This window comes from Apium graveolens, chromosome 3 (genome assembly GCF_009905375.1).
Source record: "Apium graveolens cultivar Ventura chromosome 3, ASM990537v1, whole genome shotgun sequence".
NCBI lineage: Eukaryota > Viridiplantae > Streptophyta > Magnoliopsida > Apiales > Apiaceae > Apium > Apium graveolens.
This window is the reverse complement of record NC_133649.1, coordinates 50,977,952-50,996,716: the sequence shown is the minus strand read 5'-3', so window position 1 is coordinate 50,996,716 and position 18,765 is coordinate 50,977,952. Positions and strand designations below refer to the sequence as shown.

The following is an 18,765-nucleotide window of genomic DNA, read 5'->3' as shown; positions in this document are numbered from 1 at the left end:
GTTAAACATCGCAAGTTATTCCTCACTGAAAGGTTAAATTTAAAACAGGTAAATATGAGTAAAAGAATGTCAAACAAGTATACTAAAAACATAATAAAAAGCCTCAAAACATTTGTAGATCTTCAAACAAAATTGCTAGTTTTACTTTTAGAAAGATTAAAATAACTTTGATAATCTGCAATACTTTTTTCGCTAAAATTTTGATAATTGAGAAAAAGAGACTTCACAAAATTTTAAAATCTTGACAAGAATCGAAGGTCTCTACTTTACATAACAGAAAGAAATTATATCACAAATCTATAAAAAATCATTTTCGAGAATTAAGAACTAAACTTTCATTTAGTCTTGTATGATTATCAATAATCAGATTGGAATCTCTCAAGACGCATGCATTGCACCTGATGATCAGTCCTGATGCAATACCTGTAGGCCGAAGCATATCCAACAACTAGGGCCTAATTAGGCACATATTGGCCTATGGTATATTACAGTATGTCATAATATATACACATATATTACAGTATGTCGTAATATATTCACATGTTAGACCAATGTCACGACCTCTTACGCAAACCATCCAATCTTGAATATAAGAATTCAATACAAATAAAATTCTTATATAACAATAAAAAACTACTTCTATTTATCAGGAATAGCCATAAATTCAACTTTAATATCAAACAGTGTATCTTACTATCCAAGAAACCATAAAGGAATCAATTTTTAACAACAATAATGGATTCTAGCAGAATAATTATTAGAAGTATTTCTCAACCACTATCACAATAATAAGTTGTATTAAAATATTATAACTCAATTGCCAAAATATCGAGTCATGGCGGAAATAGTTGCATAATCAGAAGTAAACATTTTTGTATTTAAAACATTTAACTATTCTAGAAGTAGATTAGTGGAGGAATACTTGCCTTTGGTCCTTTGCATTTACACTCAGACTAAGGCAATTGTCTTATTTTTCTTTCTCATGGCATCACCATCGTTCGTCTCAATAATTCTTTGATATGTCATTATTGCGGTTGCCACAAGTTTGACACACAATACTGTTCCATTTCACTCTTATCCAATGTCTGATCCTGATCGCCTTGAACGATCCACATCTATAATTAAAAGATCTCACTTTAATCATCTACACTTTATCTGACAAACTGGTCTTCTAAAACCATATCGTTTACCCATACGATAGCCAACACATAAAAAACAATTAAACACAAGAACCATGACCCACATAGACACATAATTCATATATCATATAAGAATATAATTCCCGTATCACATAACTTGGGTCATCAAAAGATAGGCCTCAGTATTTTTAAAACTGAAGTCAAGTCAAAATATGACTTTTCTGTCACACCCAAAAACAACAACACACACACACACGAAACAAATGCGAAGCAAAATCATATTACATACTTATAAATCCAAAAGATGATGATAATCCGATTACAAACCCAACCAAAAATAATAACAATCCCAAAATCTTTACAAGTTCAGAGTTTGGAACAACCCTTCTAACTAATATAAAATTACATAATGGCGGATTTCGCCTAATCTATATCTATAGTCAATCTGCGCCCTCAAATGGTTCTCGGCGGATCCGGCAGTCGACTTACAAGCGGTTTGCTTGGTATGTACCATGGTTGCTAGCTGTAGAACATGGTTAAATACGAGAAAATGAGCTAAAAATGCTCATCAAGTACTAACAGTTCTACTATACATGGCATATCAAGAGTTCATAAATCAAGAGGTCATGGATACTTGATAAAAATTATAATAAGAAACATGCAATCATAATATAAAGGGAAAGGTAGAATCAAAGCAATCGAAACATGGCATATGGCATCATGGCATTGTGGCAACATGTTATAATCATTTAAATATCAAATCATCAAATTTTAGGACGCTACGGATTACAGCCGGTGATCAGCCGCGAAGTAATCCCGAACCGCGCTGGGTTCTCAAATATAATGGGATCCCTAGGCTATATGTGAGCCTATCAATAAGTCAAGAAAATATTTATTTTATATTTATTTATAACATGGATGCCGGGGAAATATTTGGTATCACTTTAATAGAATTATAACAAGGGAATTTAAGTTCACTAATAATGTGTCAAATGCATATTAGAAATCCCTATGGGGGTAAGTTCCAAGGTCAAATAAAAGTCAACTCTACATTGTATCAAGGACGGTATTTTGATATTTATGAATATGATTGTGTTATGAGGTTCGCATTAGGGAATTTGGTAGACAGTTTAGTATACACGGTTTAATGGATAGGGAATATTTGAAGGTAAGGTACTAACAAGGTTAAGAGTTATTAACAGAAGTATTTGAAATAATTATTGACATGGTGGTTATTACAACTAAGCATTCACGGAAAAGTATATATACATACAACATTTATAAGGATAAGGAGGTAAGTAACTTGCCTTTCAACAGTTCTAAGATTATTAGATCTTGATGGCACGAGTCTTCCCCTTCGTTTCGGAACATACACATTATATTAACCTCATTACTATTTACCCTTTATCACCTTATAAGCCCATAAGCTTCTATACTTAGTGTACATACCTATGTACTATCACCTAAATCCCTAAGCACATAAGCAAGTAACACATAAGAACTATTATTAGATCTTGATGGCACGAGTCTTCCCCTTCTAGACTTAATCACATGCATTTCCAGTAATCTACATAGTCACATAATCACATAATGGCATGGCATATGTTACTTAGTTATTTATACTATCACCTAAATCCCTAAGCACATAAGCAAGTAACACATAAGAACTATTACTAATGCTCCCATCTATCTAATCTGACCTTAACTTAAACCTAAAGATACTGTGCAACACTCAGACCCTTCACCACTAAGTCCCAATTTTAACAAATACCACTAAAACTTCTTAATGCCACTCTAAGGGTGCTCTTCGGGTGCCTTGGTGGAAATGGGATGTTTCCTCCTTAGGCCTTTACTCCAAATCACTTTTTAAAGGTTGTTAAGACTTTAAACTAACTTCTAAAGTTGGTAAGACTTAGAGGCCTCACTCCTATAGGCTTACAAAGATCAATACTCACACTGAAGTTCCCTGCTAGCACCAGTTTGCACTACCTCTACCTGCGTCCCTTGGAAGAAACTTAATTTCTACATTGGGCCTTCTATCGAAACCAATTCCCATGGATTGTTAAGAACTAAACCCAACTCTCAGAATTGGTTTCAAGCCAGATCCTCACCTAGGCCTCTCTAGGCCTCTACTCAAAATTGACACTGCCCAGCCCCCTTTGATTTCCCCCTTCTATGTTTTTACTTACATAAAACTCACTTTTCTCACTCAATTTTTAATTCTAATTGGTTGTTAAGCTTCCTAAGGATGTACTACACTTATTTAAGCCAAGGCCCCATGAAGGCCTAGCCTATGACATAGTTATAATCGACCAAAATTTAAGTTTACATAGACCTGCCATGTTCTGAGCTACTCTCAAATATGCGGATGTGCACCTACCTAAATGCAAGTTTCTCAATGGATCAAAGCCACTGGACTCAATTACAACTCAAGTCCTATCTCCAGTAAACTCAGGCCTGGCAAGGCCTCAACGAGACTCACCTAAAACTGCCTATACTTATGGTGAAAAAATCTGTTAGTGCCTAGTGTTCCTCCTTCCACCTTAACTCCCAACTCATCACCAATACCAACAATCAAGCCAACAAATCTAACCTACAATGTAAAAACCCTACTGACTATCATTTTATGGGGACTATGAGCTTAAATCTAGCCATATAAGTCATTTACCAAGGCAAGAACAGAGAGCATAGCTGAGCAGATTTTACATATGCGATTTCAAGCAGAATTTCGAAGTAAAAATACATGGTATCAACTTGATGGCTACTAAATTTGATCATGACTTATCAAGGAACATAACATACTAGCATTTTAGAGCAAAAACCATGGCATGCATTGTACAAAAAATCAAATCTAAATCACATAACACATTTGTCCGAAATATCACTTATATCATGTCATGCAAGTACTAACTTCAACTTTTATTGTAAAAATCATGGCATGCAAGGATGGAAACTTTGTGAAATACATTTTAAAATATCAGAGGTTCTTTGAAAGCCACATGCAAAGTCTCTTTTTAAATGAAAAACTAACTAACACAATGAAATCCAGTCGGCTCCTTGGAAGTCATTGCAGAATGCTTGAGGTCAAGATCATGGCTTGAAAATAGAAGCAAAACACTTCGTTATGAACATCTCTTGCTCAAGTTTTATGAGCCACATTGAGTTCAACTCTAGATTCATAAGAATCGAAGTTAAAACCCTTGGCTTTAACCACATGCAACTAAGAAACTAACCTCAAATGAAGATATAGCACTAAGTGTAGATGACCCTTGCTTAGATGAGTTGAAAGGTGTAAGAAAATGAAGAAATGTGGAAGAAAATGAAATGGGTGGGGAGGGTTTTAGGGCTCTGCTGAGAGGGAGTATAGAGAGGAGAGAATGAAGTGGTGTGTGGTGAGAGAAATGATGTGAAGTTGAGTGCTTTGACTAGCTTTTATTTCATCCAAGTAGTAAGTGGAGTTTGTTTTTTACCTTTCTATCCTTCTTCTACTACTAGCAAGATTTGCATGCAGGGTTTTATGGGTAATTTAGTTGGTCAAATGGAGTTAGTGGAGGGTGAAAGGTTGGTCTTACCCTTGATTTCTATTTAGGTGGAATTTGCATGCAACGGTACACTTGTAATTCAATAACTATTAAAAGTATGATTACAAAGAATGAGTTTTAGTAATTAAAATATAAATCCATAAATCACAAGATTAATACCAAAAATACTATGAGATTTTAGAAGTTTAATAAAATTGCTTTCAAAAAAATTTCAGACAAGAATATATATTAAAAGAGTTTTCTAACATTATCACACTAATAATAAGTCATGTAAAATATAATTAACAGATTATAAATCACACAAGCAATTTCAAGTAAATTGACTCTATTCTACAATATTAGAATATAATTTATCGCCTAATCGCAACTATTCAAATATCACTAAATCGCGAGAATCTCAATTATGACTTAATCGCGTGGTTGCAACTATTCATATATTATCAAATCGCGCTACTTATTTAATCGCGTAACGAAAATCTTACTCGCGTACAAAAGTTATAAGCATAAAAATATTCCAGCAATATTCTTAATGCCATACAACAAAATTATACACAATATATAAGGAATTCCCATAATTGGCATTATATCACAGAATCTTTATGAATATACATATGGTACTTATAAAAATAGTTCAAATATTTACCGGTTGTCACATCCTCTCCCCCTTAAAGGATTCTGTCCTCAGAATCTAGGAGAATAGTCGAGGATACCGATTCCGTATTTCAGATTCTAACTCCCATGTTGCCTCTTCAACTTTAAGATTCCTCCATAATACTTTCACCAAACTTACTGATTTATTTCTAAGAGTTTTCTCTTGTCGATCCAGTATCTGTACAGGTTGCTTTTCATATGATAAATCAGTCTGAATCTTCACTAGTTCAATCTCTATCACATGATTGTCATCCGGATTATACTTCTTCAGCAATGAGACATGAAATACATTATGCACATGCTGATATTGTGGTGGCAAGGCTAGCTCATAGGCAAGTTTCCCTACTTGGTTCAAGATTTCAATAGGTCCAATGTATCTTGGTGCTAATTTCCCTTTCTTACCAAATTGGGTCAATCCCTTCCATTTTGATACTTTTAGCAATACCGCTTCCCCAATTTCGAATTTCACATCTTTCCAGGCGGGGTCCACGTATTTCTTTTGTCTATCCTGAGCAGCAATGAGTCTTTTCTTGATCACAGTGACAGTGTCCTTCATTTGCTGAATTAATTCAGGTATAAAAATCTTTCCTTCCCCAACTTCATCCCAACTCACCGGTGTTCTACACTTTCGCCCATATAAAGCTTCGTATGATGGCATGCCAATACTTGAATGGTAACTATTATTATATGAGAATTTTACTAGTGGTAGATGATCATCCAAACTTCCCAAAAAATCAATTGCACAGCTTCGCAACATATCTTCAATGGTTTGGACTGTTCGTTCGCTTTGGCCATCAGTTTGTGGATGATATATCGTACTCATGTTTAATTTTGTTCCAAGATTTTCTTAAAATTGCCTCCAGAATCTCGAGTTGAATTGCGGGTCTTGATCTGAAACTATCGATATAGGTATACCATGATGTAACACGATTTCGCGTACATACATATGAACTAGTCTGTCTAACGAAGACTTCTCATTGATTGGAAGAAAATGTGCCAATTTCGTAAGGCGGTCAACTATCACCCAAATTGCATCGTGTCCAGGACGTGAGGTAACCCCACTACAAAATCCATGGCAATATTTTCCCACTTCCATTCTGGAATCTTCAATGGTTGAATCAAACAACTTGGTTTCTGATGTTCTTCTTTCACTCTTTGGCATGTGTCGCATTTTGAAACCCATTCTGCAATTTCTTTTTTCATGTTCGGCCACCAAAAACTCTTCTTCAAATCATGGTACATCTTGGTACTTCCCCGTGCAGGATTTTATCTATCACGGAAGCATGGTAAAATTTTTTTACATATATAAAATCCATATAATATGCATACAGATCGTAAATAAAATCGAGGGATCGATTTCTAACCTTTAAAAGCGATCCAAGAATAATGAGCGGAGATCCTTAGCAGCTACTCCTCAAGTGTGAAGCACTCCACCGGTATCCACCAAGAAAACGATGTAATGAAGGAGGAGGAGGTGGAGAGAGTTAAGGTTTTTGTAAATCTTTGGGTTGAGGCAAAAATAGGGTTTATAATAGTATATTTATAGGCAAAATTTTCAGCTGAAAATTTTCCCATAAAATATTATTATTATTAATCCTTTATTATTCTCACTAATAATTAAAATACCTTTTAATTATTAATCCTTTTTCTAAACACTTTAGAAATAATTCTCTCACTTGATTTAATTTCCAAAAATTAAATTCTGAATTAATAATATTAAGAACTTTTTCTTAATTAATTTATAATCAATTAAATCTCATTTAATCAATTATTAAATTTTCCAATTAATTATTTATTTCATAAATAAATAATTATCAGCCATTATTAATTAATTTCTCCACCATTAAATCATTCTCTTTTATGGTGTGACCCTGTAGGTTCAATATTAAGCCGGTAGTAGAAATAAATAATAATAAAACTATTTTATCATTATTTATATAAATTCTCTTATTCATTAAATATGATTAATTAATTAATCATATTTATTCTACATCGTGAGGGATACTTCTCAGCATATCGCGACTATCCGAATAATACGAATTTACTGCTTAGAATATCAAGAACCTATTCAGTGAGTAGTTACCGTACAATCAATTCTTTCTACCCTGCAATGTCACGATTAAATACAAGGCATGGAACTTGTGTCAAGCCTATCTTATTTAATCACTTGCTTTCCCATTCACTATGCTTAGTTCTATTTAATGTAAATTAGAAACTCCTTTCTAATTTCATTCACTCTGGCCAGAGATTCCTGAACTAGCATAAGTGGATCAGCATTGAACATTCTCTTCCTTCATTGGAAGGGGTAGATCCTTTATTTATCATACACTATCTTCGTGTACAAATTTCTATACCCAGTAGAGCCCTTATAATTGTCCCTGGAGACTAAGAACTAAACCAAAGCATAGTTCAGTGTACACAAGATGACTATGATGACCTCAAGTCTAAGGATACTTGTACAACTATCACTATGCGAACAACTGCTGACACGTGAGTGAACTCCATCAGTTGTTCAGCTGTGTGAGTCATGTTCAGTGAACTTATTCTATATTAAGCACCTACATACTAGCTATAGTGTCACCACACAAATGTCTATGAGAACAGACATCCTTCATAATGAAGCAAGCATAGTATGTACCGATCTTTGCGGATTATTAATTACCAGTTAGTAATCCTACGACCAGGAACTATTTAAGTTTAGAGTTATCATATTTTAGGTCTCATTATTATGATCTCATCACAATCCATAAAAAGCTTTACTCTAAACTGTGGTATATCTTATTTAAACACTTAAATAGATAGAGCCCGCAATAAAAATAAAACAAGTCTTTTATTAATATTAATGAAATCAAAAACAGATTACATAAAAGTTATTCCTAAATCCTCATACATGATTGGACTTAGGACATATCTCTTTCAATCTCCCACTTGTACTAAAGCCAATCACTCTGGTATCTAATACCCGTCTTGTCTATATGACGATCAAAGTGACTTTGAGAAAGTGGCTTTGTGAGTGGGTTTGCTATGTTGTTATGTGTGTTAACTCTCTCGACGTTGACATCTCCTCTTTTAATAATCTCCCTAATCAGATGAAAGCGCCGCAACACATGTTTGGAATTTTTATGAGACCTAGGTTCCTTGGCTTGTGCTATTGCTGCGTTGTTATCACAATACAACACAATAGGCTCTTCAACGCTAGGAATAACTCCCAACTCGGAAAAAAATTTCCTCATCCAAACGGCTTCTTTTGCAGCTTCACTTGCAGCTATATATTCTGCTCCCGCTGTGGAGTCAGCCGTTGTAGACTATTTGGAACTCTTCCAACTTATTGCACCACCATTCAGAGTAAACACGTACCCTGACATGGATTTGCTATCACTTTCTGATTGAAAACTAGAGTCAGTATAACCCTCTATTTTCAACTCAGATTCACCACCAAAAACAAGAAAAATGTCCTGAGTCCTTCGCAAGTACTTAATGATGTTTTTCACTGCTTTTCAGTGGTCTTCACCTGGATTGGACTGATATCTGCTCGTCACACTAATTGAATAAGCAACATCAGGCCTTGTACATAACATCGCGTACATGATAGATCCTATTGCTGAAGCATAAGGAATCTTACTCATACTCTCTCTTTCCTCAGGTGTCTTAGGAGACATTTTTTCGGAAAAGGGACACTCCATGGCTCATCGGTATGAGACCTCTTTTGGAGTTTTCCATGCTAAACCTTTTAAGCACTTTCTGGATGTATGTACCCTGGGTAAGACCTATCATTCTTCTAGATCTATCTCTATAGATCTTCATACCGAGAATGTAGGATGCTTCTCCCAAGTCCTTCATGGTGAAGTTCTTTGATAGCCATACTTTGACTGATTGCAGCATCGGTATATCATTTCCTATAAGAAGTATGTCATCTACATACAATACAAGAAATGTTACCGCGCTCCCACTAACCTTCTTGTAGACACATGGTTCATCTATATTTTTGATAAAACCAAACTCTTTGATTGTCTCATCAAAACGGATGTTCCATCTACGAGAAGCTTGCTTTAAACTATATATGGTTCGCAGCAGCTTACACACTAGGTGTTCATTTCCCTTGAAAAGAAAACCCTCTGGCTGTATCATATACACTTCCTCCTCAAGTTCCCCATTGAGGAAGGCCGTTTTCACGTCCATTTTCCAGATCTCATTGTCGTAGTAAGCAGGAATCGCAAGCAAAATCCGAATTGATTTTAACAGGGCTACAGGTGAAAAAGTTTCATCAAAGTCAATCCCTTGCCTTTGTTTGAATCCTTTTGCCACGAGCCTGGCCTTATAGGTCTCCACCTGACCATCTGCTCCAATCTTTCTCTTGTATACCCACTTGTACCCAATAGGCTTAACACCTTCAGGCGCCTCAACCAGAGTCCATACTTGGTTGGTATACATAGATTCCATTTCAGATTTCATGGCACTATGCCATTTCTCTGAGTCAACACTACTCTTAGCCTCATTATAGGTCACAGGGTCGTCATCATCAATGATTGACAACTCATTGCCATTCTCAATAACAAGGCCATAATACCTCTCAGGTTGGCGAGACACTCTCCCTGTCCTACGAATGGGCTGTTCCACAGAAGGTTGTTCAGTCTGAACAGGTGTTTCCACTTGATCCGTAGTAGTTTGTGCTTCTTGAACTTCATCAAGTTCAATTTTGCTCCCACTGTTTCCTTCAAGGATAAACTCCTTTTCCAAGAAGGTAGCATGTCTGGAGACAAACACCCGATGATCGGTGTTAAAGTAATACCCCAAAGTCTCTTTAGGATATCCCACAAAATTACATTTTACAGATCGAGATTCCAGCTTATCTGGGTCAACTTTCTTGACATAAGTTGGACATCCCCAAATCTTAACATGTTTAAGACTCGGTTTCCTTTCTCTCCATATCTCATATGGAGCTTGAGGAACAGATCTGGAAGGCACCTTATTCAGTAAATATGCTGAGGTTTCCAATGCATAACCCCATAGGAATACTGGAAGATTTGCATAGCTCATCATGGACCAAACCATGTCTAACAAAGTTCGATTTCTCCTTTCAGATACCCTATTTAACTGTGGAGTATATGGAGGAGTCCACTGGGAGACTATACAATTTTCTTTGAGATAATCTAGAAACTCTCCATTCAAGTATTCACCACCTCGATCTGATCGAAGAGTTATAATACTGTGTTTGGTTTGTTTCTCCACTTCATGTTTATATTCTTTGAACTTTTCAAAGGCTTCAGACTTGTGTTTCATCAAATACACATATCTGAATCTAGATCTATCATCTATGAAAGTAATGAAGTATGAAAATCCACCCATGGCTTGCGTAGACATTGGTCCACATACATCTGTGTGTACCAATCATAGCAAATCTGCAGCCCTCTCTCCATGTCCACTAAATGGAGATTTGGTCATTTTACCCAATAGATAAGACTCGCATGTCGGATATGATTCAAAATCAAAGGGGTCAAGTAACCCTTCCTTATGCAATGTCCGGAGTCTATTTTCACTAATATGACCTAGCCTACAGTGCCATAAATAGGTCAGATTTTCATCATCTCATTTTCTTTTATTAGTTTGTTCAATCTGAAGTAAATCATGCTCTACGTCACATACATACAGACCATTATTTAAAATACCACATCCATATAGAACATTATCTCTAAGGATAGAACATTCATTATTCTTAATAATAAATGAAAAACCATCCAAATCCAACATAGGAATAGAAACAATATTCCTCACAATAGAGGGAACGTAATAACAATTATTCAAAATAATAGTCTTTCCTGTAGGCATATGTAAACTAAATGATCCTACAGATATGGCCGCAACCCTTGATCCATTGCCCATACGTAGAATCACCTCATCTTTTTCAAGAGTCCTACTTCCCTTTAGTCCTTGCAACGAATTGCAAATATGAGAACCATAGGCGGTATCTAATACCCAAGTAGAAATTTGACCTAGTGACATATTAACTTCGATCATGAACATGCCTGAATCAGTAACGGTAGTCTCACTACCCTTCTTCTTTAATTCTACAAGGTAAACCTTGCAGTTCCTTTTCCAGTGCCCCAACTTGTTACAGTGAAAATAAACAGCTAAATTAGGACCAGTCAACTTATGAGCATCTAGTATGCTCCGGAGTGATAGTGCAGAAGACATGACGAATATAGTAAATCTGTAAATGATAAACACATAACAACACTTAGAAAATATTCAATTTCATTTCAAAACACTATATGAATCGGGTCTTTATTCATAAGTGTCTCCCACTAGTTTATCTAATTTATTCAACCCCCTAAGTGAAAATTAAGCATTCATAATGCTAGTGGGAATAGGGATCCTACATTCCATCACACAACCTCAGCTGTAGCACGAAACGTCATGTGATGTTCAATAGGCAGAAAACTCTTGTCAATTACATCTTATGTTATTCCCTAATATAACTTTAGCCTCTTGAATAATTGAGTCACGGCTGTGGCACGACAAACTCAATATTCTAAGTCAAGTCTAACCCAACATTTTGTATAATTGAATCAGTCTCCAATGGCCCACGGCTTTAGCACGTAAGACCTTTAGATTCTAATTCAATGTACACATCTCTATGTAATAGACAAGTATTTCTTATTTCGAAATCAAAGCCCTCGGTTGTAGTACGAAACGACAATAATTTAAAAATAAGAACCACTTTCTACCATGTTGGAAGGCTATGACCGACACAAGCCCGTTGTGTCATTGGCCAATTACTACTTGATATTATTTAATTTTAGAGGGATTATATTACGTTACAATCATAATCATATTATAAAGAGATTCTTCCTTTTAAATTAAATATTTCAAATCAATAATCGATAATCAGATGATTCCCAGATCGGGTGGAGCATTGTCAAGAGGCGTCACTTAATAACCCTTTCTTACAAATAGAAATCTGTTGTTGACAGAATCATCCTTTCTCTCAATATTAAAAATTCATATTCAATTACGTGTTTCATAAACACAAGAATCTCATGATCGTATTCATAATATTTATATTAAGGTCATGAAACAATTTCACTATACTAGATTGTCTAACAAACGCCTTATGTTAATTAAGTTCACCTAAATCTATTATCGCATGATAAACTAAGCATATATCACATATATAAGGATGAATAAACGTAAAGGTAGGCGTGTTACATCATGTAGCATATTGGTCTAAGCATTATACATCTCTATGTATCACATGAGGCATTTAAAAGCAATTAAAACAGTCAAAAATAGCTTTAAAACACTACTGTTAGCTATAAATAGTTCGAAACTATTTCAGAAAATATCATATAATATACCATCAGATGCGTCTCGAAAAGACGAATCCAACGGTACCAAAAACGCCTCATTCTGACAAGCCACGCACCCGCACGTGCCGAAAGAAGCAAATCCACGTGCCCCCATGCGCACACGCGCTGTCAGGCACGTGTCAGACTGCCGCCCACGCGCCCCCACGCACACACGCGCCCTAAACCCTAAGCTGACGTCAGCATGACGTTATCTGATGACGTCAGCATGACGTTATCTGATGACGTCAGCATGACGTCAGCACTACGCTGACCTTTGACTCGCGCGTGTCTGACACGCGCCGCGCGTGACACATGAGTGCGTGTGCCCCACGCGCGCACGTCAGACGCGCGCTCCTCTCCCCTTTTCAGACTGTTGCCGCCGCCGTTCCTTTTTGCACAGAAAAACGTGCCATTTCTCTTATCCCGTGCCACCACCATAACAGTACACCAGTACTGTCCTTTTCTTTAAAAGCACAGCAGCATAAACTTATATATATACTAATAGATTATATATATATATATTTAATTACGAATTTGATTAAAACAACTTCAAAAATTTATAACAATTAATCCATACATCATAAAATTATGAAAAAAATACTCAGACGATCTACAACACTTGTAGAACCCAGATCTATAATTAAAATAATTCTAAGAAATAATTTCTAATCAGTCATAATTAATCCATGACATGACTTGTAAAAATCATAATTAATTCATACAAGCACATAAAATTCTAAATTTTTTACCACATATTTATATGCATACAACCTATGCTCTGATACCATTGTAGGATTTTATCTATCACGAAAGCATGGTAAAACAATTTTACATATATAAAATCCATATAATATGCATACAGATCGTAAATAAAATCGAGGGATCGATTTCTAACCTTTAAAAGCGATCCAAGAACAACGAGCGGAGATCCTTAGCAGCAGCTCCTCAAGTGTGAAGCACTCCACCGGTATCCACCAAGAAAACGATGTAATGAAGGAGGAGGAGGTGGAGAGAGTTAGGGTTTTTGTAAATCTTTGGGTTGAGGCAAAAATAGGGTTTATAATAGTATATTTATAGGCAAAATTTTCAGCTGAAAATTTTCCCATAAAATATTATTATTATTAACCCTTTATTATTCACACTAATAATTAAAACACCTTTTAATTATTAATCCTTTTTCTAAACACTTTAGAAATAATTCTCTCACTTGATTTAATTTCCAAAAATTAAATTCTTCATTAATAATATTAAGAACTTTTTCTTAATTAATTTATAATCAATTAAATCTCATTTAATCAATTATTAAATTTGCCAATTAATTATTTATTTCATAAATAAATAATTATCAGCCATTATTAATTAATTTCTCCACCATTAAATCATTCTCTTTTATGGTGTGACCCTGTAGGTTAAATATTAAGCCGGTAGTAGAAATAAATAATAATAAAACTATTTTATCATTATTTATATAAATTCTCTAATTCATTAAATATTATTAATTAATTAATCATATTTATTCTATATCGTGAGAGATACTTCTCAGCATATCGCGACTATCCGGATAATACGAATTCACTGCTTAGAATACCAAGAACCTATTCAGTGAGTAGTTACCGTACAGTCAATTCCTTCTACCATGGAATGTCACGATTAAATACAAGGTATGGAACTTGTATCAAGCCTATCTTATTTAATCACTTGCTTTCCCATTCACTATGCTTAGTTCTATTTAATGTAAATTAGAAACTTCTTTCTAATTTCATTCATTCTGGCCAGAGATTCCTGAACTAGCATAAGTGGATCAACATTGAACATTCTCTTCCTTCACTGGAAGGGGTAGATCCTTTATTGATCATACACTATCTTCGTGTACAAATTCCTATACCCAGTAGAGCCCTTATAATTGTCCCTGGAGACTAAGAACTAAACCAAAGCATAGTTCAGTGTACACAAGATGACTATGATGACCTCAAGTCTAAGGATACTTGTACAACTATCACTATGCGAACAACTGCTGACACGTGAGTGAACTCCATCAGTTGTTCGGCTGCGTGAGTCATGTTCAGTGAACTTATTCTATATTAAGCATCTATATACTAGCTATAGTGTCACCACACAAATGTCTATGAGACAGACATCCTTCATAATGAAGCAAACATAGTATGTACCGATCTTTGCGGATTATTAATTACCAGTTAGTAATCCTACAACCAGGAACTATTTAAGTTTAGAGTTATCATCTTTTAGGTCTCATTATTATGATCTCATCACAATCCATAAAAAGCTTTACTCTAAAATGTGGTATATCTTATTTAAACACTTAAATAGATAGAGCCCGCAATAAAAACAAAACAAGTCTTTTATTAATATCAATGAAATCAAAAACAGATTACATAAAAGTTATTCCTAAATCCTCATACATGATTGGACTTAGGACATATCTCTTTCACCCTGGTGAATCGAAATCTTGAGTTGTGTGCTTCTTGCAAAATATCCTTTTCAATTCAGTCACATTTGGGATCCAGATTCTTGTTGAAAATCTCAACACACCTTGTTCATCTTTTTGTGTACATATCTCTTCTCCCGTCAACTGTTTATTTTCCTGAGTCATCACTTCATCTTAGCATTTCTTTATCCTCTCTAGAAGTGTTGGTTGAAAGGTAATGGCATAACACCTTTCTTCTGCTCCTCCATGATCACAAAACTCTAATTGCAATTTTCAACTTCGTCAGATAATTCCTTCGATATTGTTATTATATTTAACTTTTCATTCTTACTCAAAGCATCTGCTACCACGTTGGCCTGTCCTGGATGATATTGTATCGAACAATCGTAGTCTTTGATCAATTCCAACCATCGGCGCCGTCTCATATTTAGCTCCTTCTGAGTAAAGAGGTACTTCAGACTCTTGTGATCCGTGTATATCTCGCACTTCTTCCCATATAAGTAGTGTCTTCATAGTTTTAAAGCAAATACTATCGCAGCTAATTCTAAGTCATGAGTTGGGTACTTCTGTTCATGTGGTTTAAGTTGTCTTGAACCATACGCTATCACCTTCCCGTGTTGCATCAATACGCATCCAAGTCCTTTATAAGAGGCATCACTGTATATCACAAAATCTCCCTTATCATCTGGAAATGCTAAAACCGGAGCAGTTACCAATCTTTACTTCAATTCTTGAAAATAATTTTCGCACTTCTCCGTCCATTCAAACTTCTCATTCTTCCTTGTCAATTTGGTCAGTGGTACGACAATTTTCGAAAAATCCTTTACAAATCTTCTGTAGTATCCCGCTAGTCCCATAAAACTTCTCACTTCTGTTGGCGTCGTTGGTCTCTCCCAATTCATTACAGCCTTAATCTTTTCAGGATCTACTCTAATTCCCTCACTTCCAACAATGTGACATAGAAATCTTACTTCAGTTATCCAAAACTCACATTTCGAGAACTTGGTATACAATCTCTCCTTTCGCAACACTTCCAAAACTATTCTTAGATGTTCTGCATGATCAGCTTCTGTCTTTGAATATACTAAATATCATCGATGAAAACTATGACAAACTTGTCCAAATACTCCTTGAATACTCGATTCATTAAATCCATGAAAGCAACCGGTGCATTCGTCAACCCAAAAGCCATAATGAGAAATTCGTAATGTCCATATCTTGATCGAAAAGTTGTTTTTGATATGTCTTCAAACTTAATCTTCAATTGGTGGTATCCCGATCACAAATCAATCTTCGAAAAATAAGAGGCTCCTTTAAGTTGATCAAACAGATCATCAATCCTAGGCAAAGAGTATTTATTCTTAATCGTCAACTTATTCAATTCTCGATAATCTATACAAATTCTCATGCTTCTGTCCTTCTTCTTCACAAAAAAAACTGGCGCACCCCATGGTGAAACACTTGGTCTTATAAATCCCTTGTCTAGTAGTTCTTGTATTTGCTTTGCTAATTCCTCCATCTCCGTTGGTGCCTTCCTATATGGAGTTTTCGAAACAGGTTCAGTGTCGGGTGCAAGGTCTATTGTAAATTCAATTTGTCGGTCCGGGGGTAAGCCAGGAAGCTCTTTAGGAAAAATGTCTAGAAAATCTCTTACTACTGGAATATCTTCCGGACTAGAAACTTCTCTACCCTTATCAACTACATACGCCAAATACGCCTCGCATCCTTTCCGAATCAACTTCTTTGCTTGCATCATGGTGAGAAATGTCTGAGTTGCCTTTGGCCCTTGAATGTCACTTTCTTAGCTTGAGGTGTACTTAATACTACCCTTTTATCCTTACAGTCTATTTGAGCATTGAAACTTGTTAGCCAATCCATCCCTAAGATCACGTCAAATTCGCCTAATTGGAATGGAACAAGGTTTGCAGGAAAAACGTGTCCACCTATCTCTATTGTACAATGAGGGAAAATATGATTTACAGATACTATATCTTGAATAGCTAAAATAATGGATAAGGGTTCATGCATCAATTGGGTTTCACAATTCAACTTAACAACAAAAGACTTCAAAATAAATGACCTTGTGGCTCCCAAATCAATCAATACTTTAGCACTAGCAGCATTCACCGAAAGTGTACTTGACACCATATCAGAACTTTGAATTGCATCCTTCACGTTCATGTTGAAAGTTCTTGCTTGAGCTGGATAAGTCAAAGCTGGATGATTTGAAGATGATGCCATTTGAGCTTGATTGAAAGACACTGGGAATGATGGGGTTGGCATATGAGTTGTTTGATTCATAGGGTAGGGTACAATGGTCATTTGCAGTAATTGATTGTTACCCACTCCTTTGCATTGTCGTGACATATGTCCTACTTTCCCATACTTATAACACGTGATGTTGGCCTTCTGATTCTTGCATTCATGAGTATAATGGCCCTTCGTATGACACTTGAAATAAATTACATTCGCCTTATTGCAGATTCCCGTATGTCGCTTATTACAAATCTTACATTCCGGAACTGATCCTTGCGGGGGTTTCTGTCCACTAGTTGATTGAGATCTCATTTCTTGTGATTTATTCCCAAATTCTTTCTTCTTGAAGTTCCCGGGTCCACTATGAGGTTTAAGCCTTTGATTAGTTCTCTGATTCTGGTCCTTGTAACTTGAGCCTTCTTCTCCCGTTTCAAATCTTCTTTTCTAGTTGTCTTTTTCCTTTTAATTTTGCTCACTCTCGCCTTCAATTACCATCGCCTTCTGAACCACTTTAGCATAAGTAGTCAACTCAAAAGCTGCCACACGACTCCTTAACCAAGGCTTCAATCCTTGTTGGAACCTTTTTGCCCTTTTCTCTTTAGAATCAACATACTCTCCCATAAACCTAGAAAGTTCTGTAAACTTCTTATCATATTCTCCAACTGTCATACTGTCTTGCTTCAACTCGAAGAACTTCATCTCCATTTGTGTTTGCATATAGCGAGGAAAATATTTATCCAAAAATATTCTCTTAAACCTATCCCAAGTAATAACTTCAGCAGCTTCTAAAGCTTTCCCTATCTCCCACCAATAGTTTGATTCACCTTTAAGAAAGTAAGTGGTATACTCCACCTTCTGATTATCTCCAACATTTGTTAAGGCAAAGGTCTTTTCCATTTCCTTAATCCAGGCATGAGCTTCTACCGGGTCTTGTGTTACTCTAACTTCTGGGGGTTTTACAGATTGGAATGTTTTGAAAGTAGTGGCGATTGCTGCGGGTGGTTGAGGTGGTTGCATTTGTTGAATAATTTTTTGCTGTTGGGCTATAGTAGCAGTTTGTTGGCATACCAATTCCAAAAGTTGTGCTATATCGGGGTTTCAGTATTCTCCTTCATTTTCTCGGTTATTTGTAGGTCTTCCTCGAGCTCTCTTAGGTGCTATTTTCTGAAATAAGAGTTATATATAGTTTAAGTGACACAAAGTTAGGTATTATTTGCAGTCATCATGGTATATATTTTTCAATATAACAAAAAAGGTGATACATGGTTATAAGCAAGAAATTTAAAAGAGCTAATAAAGGAATCAAGGAAAGTGCATAACTGAATTTAACATGGTTCAAGTCGAAAGGTACGAATCACAAGGTACAAGTACGAATACAGATCCGA

At 35.7% G+C, this 18,765-nt stretch overlaps 1 protein-coding gene across 1 annotated transcript; it reads right to left on the bottom strand.

The window, feature by feature from the left end:
- Positions 1 to 17,842: 17,842 nt before the first annotated feature.
- LOC141714205 (uncharacterized) lies at positions 17,843 to 18,397 on the bottom strand. The gene has a single exon (XM_074517737.1). It carries the CDS (start codon positions 18,395 to 18,397, stop codon positions 17,843 to 17,845), a length of 555 nt encoding a protein of 184 aa, XP_074373838.1.
- Between the last annotated feature and the right edge of the window lie 368 nt (positions 18,398 to 18,765).